The sequence below is a fragment of the Pseudonaja textilis genome, chromosome 3, assembly GCF_049901715.1.
Source record: "Pseudonaja textilis isolate UNSWEBS1 chromosome 3, rPseTex1.2, whole genome shotgun sequence".
NCBI lineage: Eukaryota > Metazoa > Chordata > Lepidosauria > Squamata > Elapidae > Pseudonaja > Pseudonaja textilis.
The window spans coordinates 2620993-2636726 of NC_141992.1; the positions used below are offsets into that span (position 1 = coordinate 2620993).

General features: G+C 46.9%; 1 protein-coding gene across 1 annotated transcript in view; it reads right to left on the reverse strand.

The window, feature by feature from the left end:
• Positions 1-6725: 6725 nt before the first annotated feature.
• TM9SF4 (transmembrane 9 superfamily member 4) overlaps positions 6726-15734 on the reverse strand; it is a 51146-nt gene continuing 42137 nt past the window's right edge. The window contains exons 16-18 of the mRNA XM_087928781.1: positions 14044-14163; positions 12689-12778; positions 6726-7673 (exon numbers count right to left, since the gene is read on the reverse strand). Coding sequence (XP_087784907.1) covers positions 7524-7673; positions 12689-12778; positions 14044-14163 — 360 coding nt within the window. The 3' untranslated portion in view covers positions 6726-7523. The remainder of the gene's footprint in view (positions 7674-12688; positions 12779-14043; positions 14164-15734) is intronic.

Sequence of the window (15734 nt, forward strand, 5' to 3'; positions counted from 1 at the left end):
TTTCCCAGAGTTGTGGTTTGGGTTATAAATAAATAAATAATACCGATGACGTGTGTTCAATGAGATTTTTGTTTTGTTTTGGTTTTTTTGGTAAGCAGAAGAAAAGCAGAGGTGGGACAGCTCACCTCAAGGGGGGGGCCAGCCAGCTCTTCCAGGTGTGTGCCGCAAGGGGAAAAGAGCGGAGGTGTTTTTTTTTGCGCAAGGATTACAAAACAAGGAAGACCCGCGGTGGCAATTTGGGGAGAGGAGGGGTAACGATCTTCTCACACCCACCCCAGCCCGCCAATAACTCCCCAACTCTTTGATAGTTTATCAGCTTTCTCCGGGTCGGCCCGTCTTCAGGATCGAACGGCTGGCCTCTGGTGTTGTTGCCAATTGGATGACCCCGCATCATAGGGGTCCTACCTGTGCAAGAGAAGGCACCTGTCGGTGTCTCCCCTTGATTTGAAGAGAAACTAGGAATTCAGGTCTTTGGGTCACCTCTCCGTGAGGTTTTCAACTTTGGCCACTTGAAGCGGCCAAAGTTGAGACACAGTGGCTCACACAGCTGGCTTTATTGTGTAGAGGAATTTTGTGTGTGTATATTTTATTTTTAAATCAGAGTCCTCCAACCCTCACGCCGTTTCTGCCGGACATGGAACTCCTCACCCAGCCAAGCACTTTTGCCTCTTGAACACAGCAAATGACCTCTTTTTCTCCGAATATTGTAGGACTTTCCCCACCCCTCACCCCCAAAGTCCTGGGGGGATTTTTTTGGGGAAAAAAAAATTTTTTTGAAGTGCCATTAGGAAGCATAACAGCTTGTCACTGTTCAGCTTGGTTTTTCTTTTTCTTTCGTGTCTTACAGAATTAAGTTTTAAAATGAAAGGTGTCTTCTTTTGTTTTTTTTAAATGAAATTATTAAAACGTTTGAAGTATGACTCCTGCGTTTTTTTCTTTTCCTGGAGCCGGGCAGCTCAAGGAATTACTAGCCGCGTGATTGAAGTAGTATCCAGGTGGTGGTCCAACTGGGTCATGAAACGTCTGCAGGAAAACAAGCCAACTTGGAGAGCACCAAGGACTCCCACCCACCACATCAACCCTGAGCTACAACTATTCTCCTTTACGGAGGGGAACTAACTGTTGTAGTTTGCACAATTGGGAAGTGGGTTGAAGTCCCCAAGCCAGGTGTCGAAAGGGATTTTAGCATTCTCTGCAAACCTTTGCCTCACCGAGTAGTGTCTCAACGTTTCAGTGCGCGCACACCTCTGGTGCCACACCAGTCAGAAACCAGTGGCACACTACCGTGTTCCCCCGAAAATACAACCCTGTCTTTTATTTTTTTGTTACCACCGAAAAAGGCACCAGGTCTTATTTTCGGGGGATGCCATCCACTGATTTAACCTCACTTGCATGGGTCGCCCTCCTGGCCTCCTTTTCGTTGTCAAAGGCTTTCAGAAACACTTCCTGTGTCCAGCAAGGCTTTCCTGAAGGCCTCTGCAGTGGATAACAGACCTCAGGATCGATCCAGAGCTTTGTTCTCAGCTGCAGAGGACTTCAGGAAAGCCTGGCCAGCCTTGTTTGGCTGCAGAAGAAATAGGCCGGCCAGGCAGGTGTCGGGGTGTGCGACGCCCGGCTACAACTATCGAAAGGAAAGTACTAGGGCAGCTCCACCCCATCCGCATCCTAGCTTCATTTTTACTCGTGCATGCTGGAATAGGTGGGATCTCAACTGGGGCTTATTTTGTGGGGGGTAGGGCTTATATTGGACGCACATGTAAAAAAATCAAGCTAGGACTTACTTTCAGAGTAGGTTGTATTTTGGGGGGAAATGGTAATAAAAGTGCTGTTTTTTCAATAAAACAACTTTTGCAGGTCAAAATAATAACTTGCAGGTCAGGATTCCAGCCATCGCTCTCATTTAAATCATGATTCTCAAAAAGTTTTTATGAGTGGACAATAACGGGACGTGTCAAAGCCAGTGGAAATTAATCGAAACAAAACAGGCTGGCTGGGGCACAAACGGGGAACAGACCGGCCAGGAACGGAATGGCTGCTTCAGCGGCATCGCACACACACGTGCGCGCGCGCACACACTTTTCTCTTAAAAGTTGTGCGGATGACGGTTGGCAACCGGCTACCCAATCATACTTGGGCGCAAGACTGTGGTTTCCTCGTAAGGGGGAAGGGGTGAGAACAGACTTTGCAGCCCTGTTATTTCCACTCTTAAGCGTTTATTTACCACTCTGGAAGTGAACACGGTGCAGGTAACTCTTTTGTCTTCCAACTGCAACTGAGCCCACAATTCATGTCGGTAAGTGAGGAATTCGTTGGGTTTTGCCTGCTTTTGACGACTTCCCTTGCCACATTTGTGAAGGGAATCCCTGCAGTCGTTAAGTTAGTCACACCGTTGTTAAGCGAATTGGGCTTTCCCATTGACTTTGTTCGTCAGAAGGTCGCAAAAGGAGATATGACCCCGCAACCATCATAAATAGGAATCGGCTGTCAAGCATCCGAACTTAAATCACATGACCACGAGGAGGCATCAATGGCTGTATGAAAAATGGACGTGTCGCCTCTTTCAGTGCCATGGTAACTTTGAACGGTCACCAAATGAATTGTAAGTCGAGGACTACCTGTAAGATTTTTTTTTTTTTTTTGCAAGAATTGATGGGCACATTTAATGAGAGCCTCCATCTTGGTTCTTACAGCCTCCTGATCCACCCCGTCTTCCTTTGTGCAAGTCAAATACAGACATACATTTAGTGACTGCTGAAGTTACAACGGCACCGAAAAAAGTGACTTATTTTTTTCACAACGGCTGTTGCGGCATCCGCATGGTCACCTAATCGAAATTCAGAGATGCTGTGATGACCCAGGGTGGGATTATAAAATAAACACAGTCACAAAAACAGGTGAAGCCCCTTTTATTCCTTCAGCTTGGCTTCCAAGCTCCAAATATCCTCGACTGGAGACAAAAAAAACTCCCCCACAAGCAGTTGCAAAAAGGAGGAAATGCCGTTTAAACTAAAAATACCTATAGATTATAACTAGAAAAAATCAACACAAACCACACACACTGAAGCAATAAAGGGAACCAGGCAAGATAAGGGCTGGAGGAGGTCCACAGATAATGGAACACACACTGGGAAGGACGCCAAACTCAGAGAGGAACCATAAACTAAGAGATATTTCCATGCTTTGTTTCCAGCACTGGCCCATACGCATGTCTGTCCTCTTATTCAGTTGTCACAGCTGCAGCCCATGAAGGGGATCAAGGCCCTTTCCTCCCCCCGTAGACCACACCATTCACGTTTCTCCATTATCCACTCCTCCCTGCATGCCGTAGGATGGAGAGGGGATGGGCCTGGGTCCTCCTCTGACTGCCCATCCAGCCTCTGCCCTTCCCCAGCCTCCTCCACAACCCCCATAGCCACACTCCCACGCCCCGTCAGCGGTTCCTCCTCTCCCTCGGAGTCAGTCCCCAACAGGGGCATGACAGACGCTTGGCAACTGGTTCCTACTTATGACGGTTGCGGTGTCTGGGAGGCTCGTGTGATCCCCTTCTTGCAACCTCCTGACAAGGAAAGTTATGGGAGAAGCCGGATTCATTTAACCACCGGGCGACTCACTGAGAAACTGCTGTGATTCTGTGGCAGGAAAGGTCGTAAAACGGAGCAAAACAAAAAACACCACCACGTTAACCACTGTCTTGCTCAGCAGTGGAAATTTGGGAGCCAACCCAAGGACCCTTTGGAAAAACAGCCCCGACATCCTAAATCCGATGGCCCAGAGCACTGTATCCCCAGTCTCGATAAAATATTCTAGGATAATCGTTTCTTTGTTTAAACCAGCATAAATCACTTGTGGCAGCCTCTCCATTTACCCCAAGATAGTCCCAATGGTGCCATTTTTTTTTCTCTCAGGAGGCAACTGGGTTTTTTGTTTTTGTATTTGAAAACTTTTCGCTTCTCATCCAAGAAGCTTCTTCAGCTCTGATAGGAGAGTGGGGAATGTCAGAGCTGAAGAAGCTTTCTTGGATGAGAAGCGAAACGTCTTCAAAGCAAAAAAACAAGAAATTCCTGTTGCTTCTTAGAAACAAAAGCACCTGTCAACCCTGACAGCACCTTTGGGACAACCTGGATGACTGAGAATCTACGGAGAGATCGTGTTTCTCACCCTGAGCGACTTTTACCTGGGCTGGCTGGGGAATTCTGGGACTTGACGTCCACGCAGCTCAAAGGTTGCTCAGGGTGAGAAACTAAGTGAAGCCAAGGAAGGCGGTGAGAAGGATCCAAAATCTCTTTCTAGCCTCAATTTCCCCCTGAATAATACGAAGGATTCTCCAGCATTTCCAAAAACAAGGATTTCTCCTCCTCAGTTCGATACGGCGGTATTAATCTTCTAAAAACGCAAGGCGATTGCTTAGACCAGGGGGGTCCCCAATCTGTTGGGCTGTGGCCCATTTCCGCGTGATGGCCCTTTCACAACCGGGCCACGTGAGCACTGGGCCGTTACACACACGTGCGCGCACGCAACTCAGGTGAGCTAGGGGCCTGTCCCCACCACCACACACAAAAAACCATCCCCAGTTTTGCCCCGCCCCATGCCAGGGCACCAGCCCAGAAAAGTTGGGGGAAGGCTAGCTTAGACCATCCAGTACCCCTAGGGAAAGCATCTTCTCCACCCTACTCCAAGATGCAAATGTCATTTATCAATTAATCACCAAATGGAAACACTCCCCGATTAAGCAAAACCTCCCGTTTTACAAAAAGCCAGGCTGCGTGCTCCCCATTTCTGCATACTGGAGTAAGATTTTAATTTCTCAATGGTGAACAACCAGCTAAAGAGGAGCCAGCCGTGTGCAGCAGCAGCCAAAAAAGCCAATGTAATCCTCAGTTGCATTAACAGAGGGATACAATCGAGATCAAGGGAGGTACTAATACCACTCTGTAAAGCCTTAGTAAGACCACGCCTAGAGTCCTGCATCCAGTTTTGGTCACCACACTATAAAAAAGATGTTGAGACTCTGGAAAAAGTGCAGAGAAGAGCAACCAGGATGATGAGGGGACTGGAGACTAAAACATACGAAGAACGGTTGCAGGAACTGGGCCTGGCTAGTCTGGTGAAGAGAAGGACCAGGGGAGACAGGAGAGCAGCCTTCCAATATTTGAGGGGCTGCCACAGGGTGGAGGGGGGGGGGGTCAAGCCATTTTCTAAAGCACCTTTGAAGGCCAGACAAGGAACAATGGATGGAAACTGAACAAGCAGAGATTCAACTTAGAAATAAAGAGAAACTTTCTGACAGTGAGAACAATAAATCAGTGGAACAGAAGTTGCCCTCGGAAGTTGTGGGAGCGCCATCTCTTGAGACTTTCGAGAAGAGATTGGACTCCCACCTGTCAGAAATGGTGTAGGGTCCCCTGCTTGGAGGGATGGGGTGGGCTAGATGACCTACCAGGGCCCTTCCAACTCTGATGGTCTGTGACCTGGTTGAAATGAAAGATCGTGGCAGGAGGGTTCAAAAATATCGCGAACAAAAGCGCATCGGACAGCGGTGGATTTATTTACATTTGGGCTCAAACAGCACAGTAAAAATACATTGTGGCTGGAGGAGATCCAGTGGGGCAGAGGAAAGCGACCCACTCAAGTCCAAGTTCACACCAACCCACCCACTCCACCAAGGAATCCCACAGCCCAACCTTGCTTCTGGCTGATGTGACCTCCTTGGGTGTGGGTGGACAATGCCAAGGGAGCCTGTCCAGAGTTCCTTGCTTGGGCCTTGTGGAGAACGTGTGTGTGTGTGTGTGTGTGTATGTATATATGTATGTATGTATATATATATATCCTTTTTATATATATCCTTTTTTATATAGGATATATATATATATATATCCTGTATATATATATATCCTATATATACATATATATGTATATATATATATCCCTACCCAGAAAATGGTAGTGTTTTCTTCCACGTGGCGCAAGTAGGTATTCAGGGCCCCCACAAAATTTGAGTTTTTTAAAAATCCCCGGATGAAAATACTTAGGTGAACTGCTGTAGGTCTCCGGGGTGTGTGTGTGTGTGTGTGTGTGTGTGTGTGTGTGTGTGTGTGGTGTGGTTGGGTGGAATTTCACCTCAACTTGCCTTTTTTGTTTCTTCTTCTTCCCAGCAGTGTTTAAAAAAAACAAAAAAGTAAACCCACGTTGTTGTTCACACAGAAAAAAAAAAAAAGTCCTTTAGTGGGTTTTTTTTTTTCCAGCAAGTCGATTTGGGGGCAGGGTTTTTTTTGGCAAAACTCCAGCACGAGCAAAATTTTCGAGTTTTCCAGATCGATTTTTTTCCCGTCACCGTTCAAGCGTCAGGATGAGATCATCCGGGGAGCGGGAGAATTCAATCCCCCGGGTCTGCGTTCCAAATACGGCGTCTGCAAACAAGAGACCGATTAAAAAAGAAGAAGAAATCTCTGGTTTCTAAGGGCGGAGGCTGAACAGGGGGAAGAACGCGGCTTTTGCCGGGCTGGCCGGAGAGGGGGGAGGCGTGCAGGGGATGGGAACATGGTTTTACCAATCCCTGGAAAACCGAGGGCAGCGATTCCTTTTCGGAAAGGCAGGGCTGGTCCAAATCCTTCCCTCGTCCCCCCGTTTCCCCCCCATCCGCTGCCACGGTTTTCTCTTGAGCCACAGACTCCTTGGCACGTGAACACGGCAATGTCGCTCGTCTGGGGGTTGCTTTTTTGGTGGGGGGCTCATCCAGAAGTTTTGGGTAGGAACCCAAAAAATATGTCTGCCCAGAGCTGCGTCCTCCGATGTGCTTGACCTGGTTCAAGAGCCACATCCCTTATCGTTCCTCCTGTTAAAAAGCTGAGGTGCCGTCCGCCGTTTGGGCACAACTTTTGAGCACCAAGAGAGTCCCGAGACGGGCAGAGGAGGAGATGATCCCATTTGAAAGCCTCTTCTGTCAAAATTGCACTTCTCTCGCTCGGACATGAGCACTGTAGCCTGCAGCCCTGGATCAAAGAGTGGTTGGAACCAGGTTAATCCAAGAAAACGCCAGCAAACCAGTTTCCGGCCGCCTCCTGGCACCGCAAACGCCTGCTTAGTGGAAATCTCCTCCTCCTGAATGGCAGAGCGTCCGTTGGCCATCGTGAGCGGCGCGATGGTCCGAAAAGTAGACAGAGGAATATTCCCTGTAAGAGACGGACTGGCATATTTTTTTTTTAATTAAAAAAAAACCCCTTCAATCCAGAATAGTGTAGAATTAAAAGGTAAAGAATCTATACACCTTTCCCTCCGGGAAATTCCCCGATTCCACGGATATTGTGCCGAAAGAAAATTACATTCCAAGAGTTGAACTTGGTGGGTTGGATGGTTTGAATTTCCTGTGTCCTGACCCCAAAATATATATATATATTTTTTTTCTCTCTTTCCTTGGGAGAAACAGGAAAAAACAAACAAAAACAAAACCGTTTCCCAGATTCCTTCCTCGGAGGAAACCAAAGCCTGGCGGTGGATCCGCGCGCCGTCCGACGGTGCCGGCGCCTTCAGTCTATTTTCACCGCGGCGTAAATTTTGCGGACAAACATGTAGGCTGCATAGAAGCCGATTGTCCCCGTCAGGAGCCAGAAGGAAAGAACCATGAGGGCGGTGTAGCCGAAATACAACAACGAGGGGATGAATTCCACGATGTCCAGCTGGAAGAGAAGACAGAACAGGAGTCAGAGGAGGGACAATGAAGGGGGGTGAAGAGAGAGCTGAACCCCATTAGTTCTCCTTCGGGGACTCCAAGGAGGACCGGGGGGACAGGATAGCAGCATTCCAGTATTTGAGGGGTGGCCACAAAGAGGAGGGGAGGGGGCTCAAATTATTCTCCAGAAGGCAGGACGAGAGGCAACAGATGGAAACTCATCCAGGAGAGAAGCAACCTGGAACTTCCTGACGGGGAGAACAACTGACCAGTGGAACTGCTGGCCACCGGAAGTTGTGGGTGCTTCAACGTTGGAGGTTTTTAAGAAGAGACTGGGCTGCCATCTGTCAGAAATAGTGTAGGGTCTGCTTGGGCAGGGGGGCTGGACTAGATGACCTACAAGGTCCCTTCCAACTCTGCTAATCTAATCTTATTTTATCTAATCTAATCTTATCTTATCTAATCTTATCTTATCTAATCTTATCTTATCTAATCTAATCTTATCTAATCTAATCTTATCTAATCTTATCTAAACTAATCTTATTTAATCTTATCTAATCTAATCTAATTTTATCTTATCTTATCTAATCTTATCTTATCTAATCTAATCTTATCTAAACTATTCTTATCTAATCTAATCTTATCTTATCTAAACTAATCTTATTTAATCTTATCTAATCTAATCTAATTTTATCTTATTTTATTTTATCTAATCTAATCTTATCTAATCTAATCTTATCTAATCTTATCTAAACTAATCTTATCTAATCTAATCTTATCTAATCTTATCTAAACTAATCTTATCTAATCTAATCTAATTTTATCTTATCTTATTTTATCTTATCTAATCTTATCTAAACTAATCTTATTTAATCTTATCTAATTTTATCTAATCTAATCTTATCTAATCTAATCTTATCTAATCTTATCTTATCTAATCTAATCTTATCTAATCTAATTTTATCTGGTCTAATCTAACCTACTCTAATCTAATCTAATCTAATCTAATCTAATCTAATCTATGGGTGTCCTGGAAGACTTCCAAGGGTCCTTCCAATTCTGTTATTCTGATGCCCTCAGCAACCCAGACATATTTGCCATCACATAACTCTTCTCTTCGGCTTCTACGGGGTGTCCCCAATTTCATGACCATTCCCAAAGTTCACAGTTACAGCAGACCCACCCCCAAAAAGGAACTTATGACCCAGATTCAAAGGGATGACACACCTCCGCATGCAGTTACGTGACAACGTACCGTTTTCCCCGAAAGTAAGTCCTACCTAGCTTGGTTTTTACACGTGAGCCCGATATAAGCCCTACCCCCCAAAATAAGCCCTAATTGAGACCCCACCCAGTCCAAAGTGGACAGGTAAAAATGAAGCTAGGATGGGGATGGGGGATGGAGCTGCCCTACTACTTACCTTTGGACAGGTGTAGCCAGGCCTCGCACCCCCCCAACACCTGCCTGGCCAGCCCATTTCCTCTGCAGCCAGAAAGGCTGGCCAGGCTTTCCTAAAGGCCTCTGGAGCTGAGAACAAAGCTCTGGATCGATCCTGAGCTCTCTTATCGGCTGCAGAGGCCTTCAGGAAAGACTTGCCAGCCACAGAAGAAGAAGCTCCTGGAGGCCTTTGACAGCGAAAAGGAGGCCGGGGGGCAGCGACACATGCAAGTGAGGTTAGTCAGTGGATGACATTCTCCCGAAAATAAGACCTGGTGCCTTTTTTGGTGGCAAAAATTTGATTGATGTATATAAAATACCGTATTTACCGGACCATAAGCTGCTACTTTTTTCCCCAGGGTTTTTTGAACCCCGTGGCTTGTACAACAATGCGGCTTATCTATCGATTTTTCTTCGCTAACTGCCATCAGGGGGCGCAAAAACGTGACAGACGCAAGAGGTCAACGCAAAGAAGACGACGCTGCCGGTAGTTTTTGGCGCGCTCGACGCATGCAGCACGACACGCACGAACGCCAAATATTTTTTCACACCCTCATCATGGAAAGTAGACGAAGAAAATTATATGATGCAGCTTTTAAGTTGAAAGCAATCGATCTGTCTATCCAGGAAGGAAATAGAGCTGCCGCACGTACGCTTGGCGTTAATGAATCAATGGTGAGACGTTGGAGAGGGCGGCGTGAAGAGCTGATTCAATGCCAGAGGACAAGAAAGGCTTTCAGAGGTCATAAAAGCAGAGGGCCTAAACTTCAAAAATGTTCTTGAGGACTGGGTGAACACACAAGAGAGCAGACGGCCGAGGTGTATCGACCGTGCAGATCCGACTGAAAGCTGCAACAATCGCCAGCGAAATGGGTAGTGGAGATTTTAAAGGCGGACCGTCACGGTGTTGTAGATTGATGAGACGAAAAGATGTGTCCATCAGGGCGCGGATGACTGTCTGTCAGCAACTCCCTTCCGACCACGAGGAAAAAGTTGCAAACTTCCACAAAGTTATTGGAACAAAACTAAGCGAGAATTCCATCGGATCAGACGACATCATAAATATGGATGAAGTATGAATTAGCAAAATTATAGTCAAATGATTGTTTAGTAATGAGATCAGGCTATATAATTGTTGATTGATAATATGAGCTATTATGCAATATAACTACAATGGAGACTACGAAATGGATGCACACAAAAAAGTGGTAAACCAACCGATACTGTCTGTAAATTTATGAAGGAGGATGATGTTTTTATGTTTTATGTGTTTTTGTTCGTGGTTAAAATTAATAAAAAACTTTATACATACATACATACATACATACATACATACATACATACATACATATTCATTCTTAAGTTTTCGCGGGTACTTACATGTATGGCATTCGGCTTTGTTCGGGTGTTTTTCCACGTCATAGTAGTTGTGCTTTTAAAGTTGTAGTGACATTTCGGCAGAATCTCATCTGCCATCATCAGGCTTCTGTATATCAGAAGCCTGATGATGGCAGATGAGATTCTGCTGAAACGTTGCTACAACTTTAAAAGCACAACTACTATGACGTGGGAAAACACCCGAACAAAACCGAATGCCATATATATATATATAGAGAGAGAGTACCTTTAACGTTTGACCTGCCTCTAACTAGAACTGTTAACAAGACAAGAGCGTCATCCATTATGGTGAAAACAACTGGCCACGAGAGAACTGCATTTCACGTGGGTTTTGAGCTGCACCGCATCCGGACAGAAGCTTGGTGATTTTTAAGCGGATGACTATGCCAAAAGAAAAACCTCCCGAAAGGCAGAGTCGTTAAGAGTTAACAAAAAAAGGGTGGATGATAGAAAACCTAATGACTGAATGGCTGACGGAGAGCTACAGTAAGCGCCCGGGAGGATTTTTTCACTGGAAAAAAAATCATTGCTCGTTTTGGACAGTATGAGCGGCCCCTATAACAGATTCTGTGAAAGTAGCCATCAAGAGAACAAACTCAATTCCAGCTGTGATTCCTGGAGGTACAACTATTTTTGCAGCCACCCGACATCAGTGTGAATCGTGCATTTAAAGCGGCCCTCCGAGGTGAGTGGGAGGCTTTGGATGACCAGCGGCGAGAAATCATTCACAAGAACTGGCCGCAGGCGAAGCGCGTTCTTTTCTGAGGTCTGCCAGCGGATCCTAACCGCGTGGAGCAGTGCGAAAGAATCCACGATCACCACGGGGTTTCGAAAGGCTGGACTGCTGCGTGGAGAGAACAGCGCAACTTCATCGGTAGTTGTGCCTCGAGATGAAAGTGACACTGAGAACGACACCGACAGAGAGACTGAAAAAGTGTGTGACGGAGATGCTCTGAGGCTCAACTCCGACACTGAAGAAGTCGACTTCAGTGGTTTCAGTGCATAGGAGGAGGATGAATAAAAACATTAACGGCTTTCCTGTTTTGTTCGATCAGCCGTTTTACTGCCGTGTTACAGGCACCGTTTGGAAACAATTAAGGTATGTAAATACAAAATCTTTACAAAATCTTTCTGTGTAAATATCTCATTTCACAACGTATATATCTGCGGCTTACAGTCTGGTGCGGCTAATATATGTAAATGTTATGTCTCACCTGGACAAACAAAGTAAGAAGTCCAAATTTCCAACTGAAACACAAATAAGCAGGCAAGTCCGGTAACTACAGGGTTAACTTCCTTAATCCGAAAACATTCCTGGCAGTCTCACGCCAGCTGCCTGCCAAGTCCGATAAGGAAGCATAAAATCACAAGCTGACAAGCCACACACACACAGGAAAAAATGCAGAAGCTTCTCTCATAAAATGACACGTTGTCCCGAACAAGGAACCAGAGCTAACACGCCCACTTGTATTCCCTGTGGGGCGTGTCAGTCTCTCATCTCAGTCTCTGATTTGTCCTTTCTTTTTACGTTGCATTTCACGCTTTTGCCTGCGTCTCTGCCTTGCATCAAACCAGCATTCCTCGGCTTGATCCTCAGTCAGAGACTCTGATCCGTTCTCTTGATTATCTGCCGACACCTGAGGCACAATCAGGGGGGAAGATCCTGCTGAGGAGGACAATCCTGGGGAGGAAGGCAATTCCAAATCCTCCAACAAAGCAGGCTCAAACCTCAGAGCCAAATCCTCCCCTTCCTCACCGTCCAAGTCTGTGTCCTCTAGCAAAGCAGGCTCAAACCTCTGAGCCAAATCCTCCTCTTCCTCATTGACCAAGTCCTCGACCTCTGTCAAAGCAGGCTCAAACCTCCGAGCCACAACATGTAAAAATATTTTTTTTCTTTTAAAATTGAGCAGGTGCGGCTTATATTCCGATGTGCTCTATAGTCCGGTAAATACGGGTATATTAGGACTTCTAAGATAATAATATTTGTAGATGTCAAAACGCCGTTGGAACTGTGAATATGATTTGTACGGGTGGAAAACACAATAAAAAATCTATTAAAAAATAAATAGACGTTGTAAGACAGGGTCTTATTTTCGGGGAACACGGTAATATAAAACAACAGGACACAACAACACCATAATATAAAAACATGGCACAAGACATAACAAAGCGGAACCAAAGAGTACCTTATTCACGAAGTAGAAGATTGCGTAGATGAGCACGTAGAAGGCAGATCCTCCAGACACGAGGAACGTCCTCCACCACCACCGATAATCCTGAAAAGAGGAGCAGAACCCCCTTAGATTACGGGTAGTCCTCGAGTTACAACCATTCGCTTAGGGACCGTTTGAAGTTACGGAGGTTATTTGAAAAAAAAAAAGGGGGGACGGACGGACTTGCAAATCGTCCTTGCAGTGACGACCACGGCGGCATCCCCAGGGGTCCCACGATCCCAATTGGGGCACTTAGCCACTGGCATGGTATTTAAGATGGTTGCTGCCTCCCGGGGGTCACGTTGATCGCCATCTGGGACCTTCCTAGATGGCTTCTGACAACCAAAGTCAATAGGCAAAGAGTCCCAGTGGCGCAGCGGTTAGAGTGCAGGGCTGCAGGGCTGCCGCTGCCTGCCGGCTGCCTGCAATTTGGCAGATCAAATCTTACGAGGCTCCAGGTATGGCCTTCCTCCGAGGTGGGTGGAGGACCCAGGCTGGGGGCAGGTTGTAAACTGCTTAGGAGGGCCTTCCTCCCTCCTTCCTTCTGAGTTGGGTCAAAGGAGGACCCAGATGGTTGGGGGCAAGAGGCTGACTCTGTAAACCGCTTAGAGAGATGTAAACAGAGGGACTACTACTATTCCTTCCTTCCTTCCTCCTCCTCCCTCCTTTTCCTCCTTCCTTCTAAAGGTTGACTCAGCCTTCCCTCCTTCCGAGGTGGGTCAAAGGAGGACCCAGATGGTTGGGGGCAAAGAGGCTGACTCTGTAAACCGCTTAGAGAGAGATGTAAAAGCCCTAGGAAGTGGTATGTAAGTCTAAGGACTACTACTATTCCTTCCTTCCTTCCTTCCTTCCTCCCTCCCTCCTTTTTCCTTCCTTCTAAAGGTTGACTCAGCCTTCCCTCCTTCCGAGGTGGGTCAAGGAGGACCCAGATGGTTGGGGCAAAGAGGCTGACTCTGTAAACCGCTTAGAGAGGGCTGGAAAAGCCCTGGGAAGCAAGATACAAGTCTTAAGTGCTATTGCTACCTTCCAGCATGCTTGCCAAGTATTGCAGCGTCTGAAAGATCTCGGCCGCTATCCACGCATGATAAAAGGTGTGTAACTGGGAACTATCGTGAAAGGCTGCCGGACAGGACTTTGCTGGAGAGGAAGTCCATTGTAAATTAAAATAAAGGGAGTTTATTGGGACTTGCGCTTGGCTTCACACCCAACCCACTCCTGCAAGACCCAGAACCATCCCTGCACTCCTAAGGCCCAAGATTCTGGGTCCACGCTAGACCCGGCTCGCCCAGTCCTGCGACCTGCCTCCCCCCCATCCTTCTCCCCCATACCTCAGCGCAGAGCTGGAAGTACACCATGACGATGCTGATCTGGGAACAGGAGACCACCAGGATGATAAACACCAGGAATAAGAAGCCGAAGAGGTAGTAGAATTGATTCTCCCAGATGGCCTGGATCGAAGAAAGACGCGGATACATTCAACGTCTTGGTTATCCCCTTGAAAGCCCTGCGTGGCACGGAACCGGGCTACCCGGGGGGACCCTCTCGCCCCTAACCATCCCAAAATGGGACTGGCTTGCCCCACTCGGGCAGGAGGAGCCTGCTGAGGTGCCAGCTGGCCAAGGAATTCTGGAAGGGTCTTTTCTGCTGTGGTTCCTGCCCTCTGGAACAGAACCGGATAGAATAACAGAGTTGGAAGGGACCTTGGAGGTCATCTAGTCCAACCCCCTGCTTAGGCAGGAAACCCGACACCATCCCAGGCAAGGGGCTGTCCGATCTCTTCTTAAAAGCCTTCCAGTAATGGGGAACCCACAATTCCTGGTGGTAAAGAGTCCCACTGGTTAAATATCAGGAAATTCCTCCTCAACTCCAGGTTGCTTCTCTACTTAGATCAGTTTCCATCCGTTGCTTCTTGTCCGGCCTTCAGGGGCTTTGGAGAATAGCTTGACTCCCTCTTTTTTGGGGCAGCCCCTGAGATATCGGAACACAGTGTGGCCCTCAAGGTGAGACCTGCACCCTCCATTCTGGCCTTCAGAAGAGACCTTCAAACTGGCTCTCTTGGATGGCCTGGGGCTCCACGCTGGAGGTAGTTAGTGAATTAAATCATCCCGTTGCATGATGGTTCCTATCTCATCTAATGCTAATTCATTTTAATATCAGGTAGTCCTCGACTTAAAAGCCGTTCCTTTGGTAACCATTCAAAGTTACAACCGCTGAAAAAAGGGACTCCTGACCATTTCTCACACTTTAACAACCGTCACAGCATCCCCGTGGTCATGGGACGTAAATTTGGATGCCAACTCACTTTTACGACGGAGTGTCCCGTGCTCTCCTTCTGCGACCTTCCGACAAACAAGCTCCGTGGGGAAAGCCCGATTCGCTTAACAACCAGATTACCTACTTAGTGTGCTCAGGCTCACATTTATGATGGTTGCCCTCAAATATTGGAAGATGCTCCCCTGTCTGCCCTGGTCCTTCTCTTCACCAGACTAGCCAGGCCCAGTTCCTGCAATTCCATTCATCTTAAGTTTTAGTCTCCAGTCCCCTCATCATCCTGGTTGCTCTTCTCTGCACTTTTTCTAGAGCCTCAGCATCTTTTTTTATAATGTGGTGACCAAAACTGGATGCAGGGCTCTAGGTGTGGCCTTACTAAGGCTTTACAGAGTGATATTAGTACCTCCCTTGATCTCGATTGTATCCCTCTGTTAATGCAGCTTAGGATTGCATTGGCTTTTTTGGCTGCTGCTGCACAACATTGGCTCCTATTTAGCTGGTTGTCCACTAAGACTCCAAGATCCCTGACACAGAGACTGCTTTTGAGCCTGGTTTCACCTAGTCTATATGTGTCCTTTGGGTTTTTCTTGCCTGTGTTAAGACTTTACTTCTGCCCCCCTCTTCTTTTGGGGCAGCCCCTCAAATATTGGAACCCTTCTCTCCTGTCTCCCCTGGTCCTTCCCTTCCCTAGACTAGCCAGGCCCACTTCCTGCAACTGTTCATCCTCCAGTCCCCTAAATCACCCGGG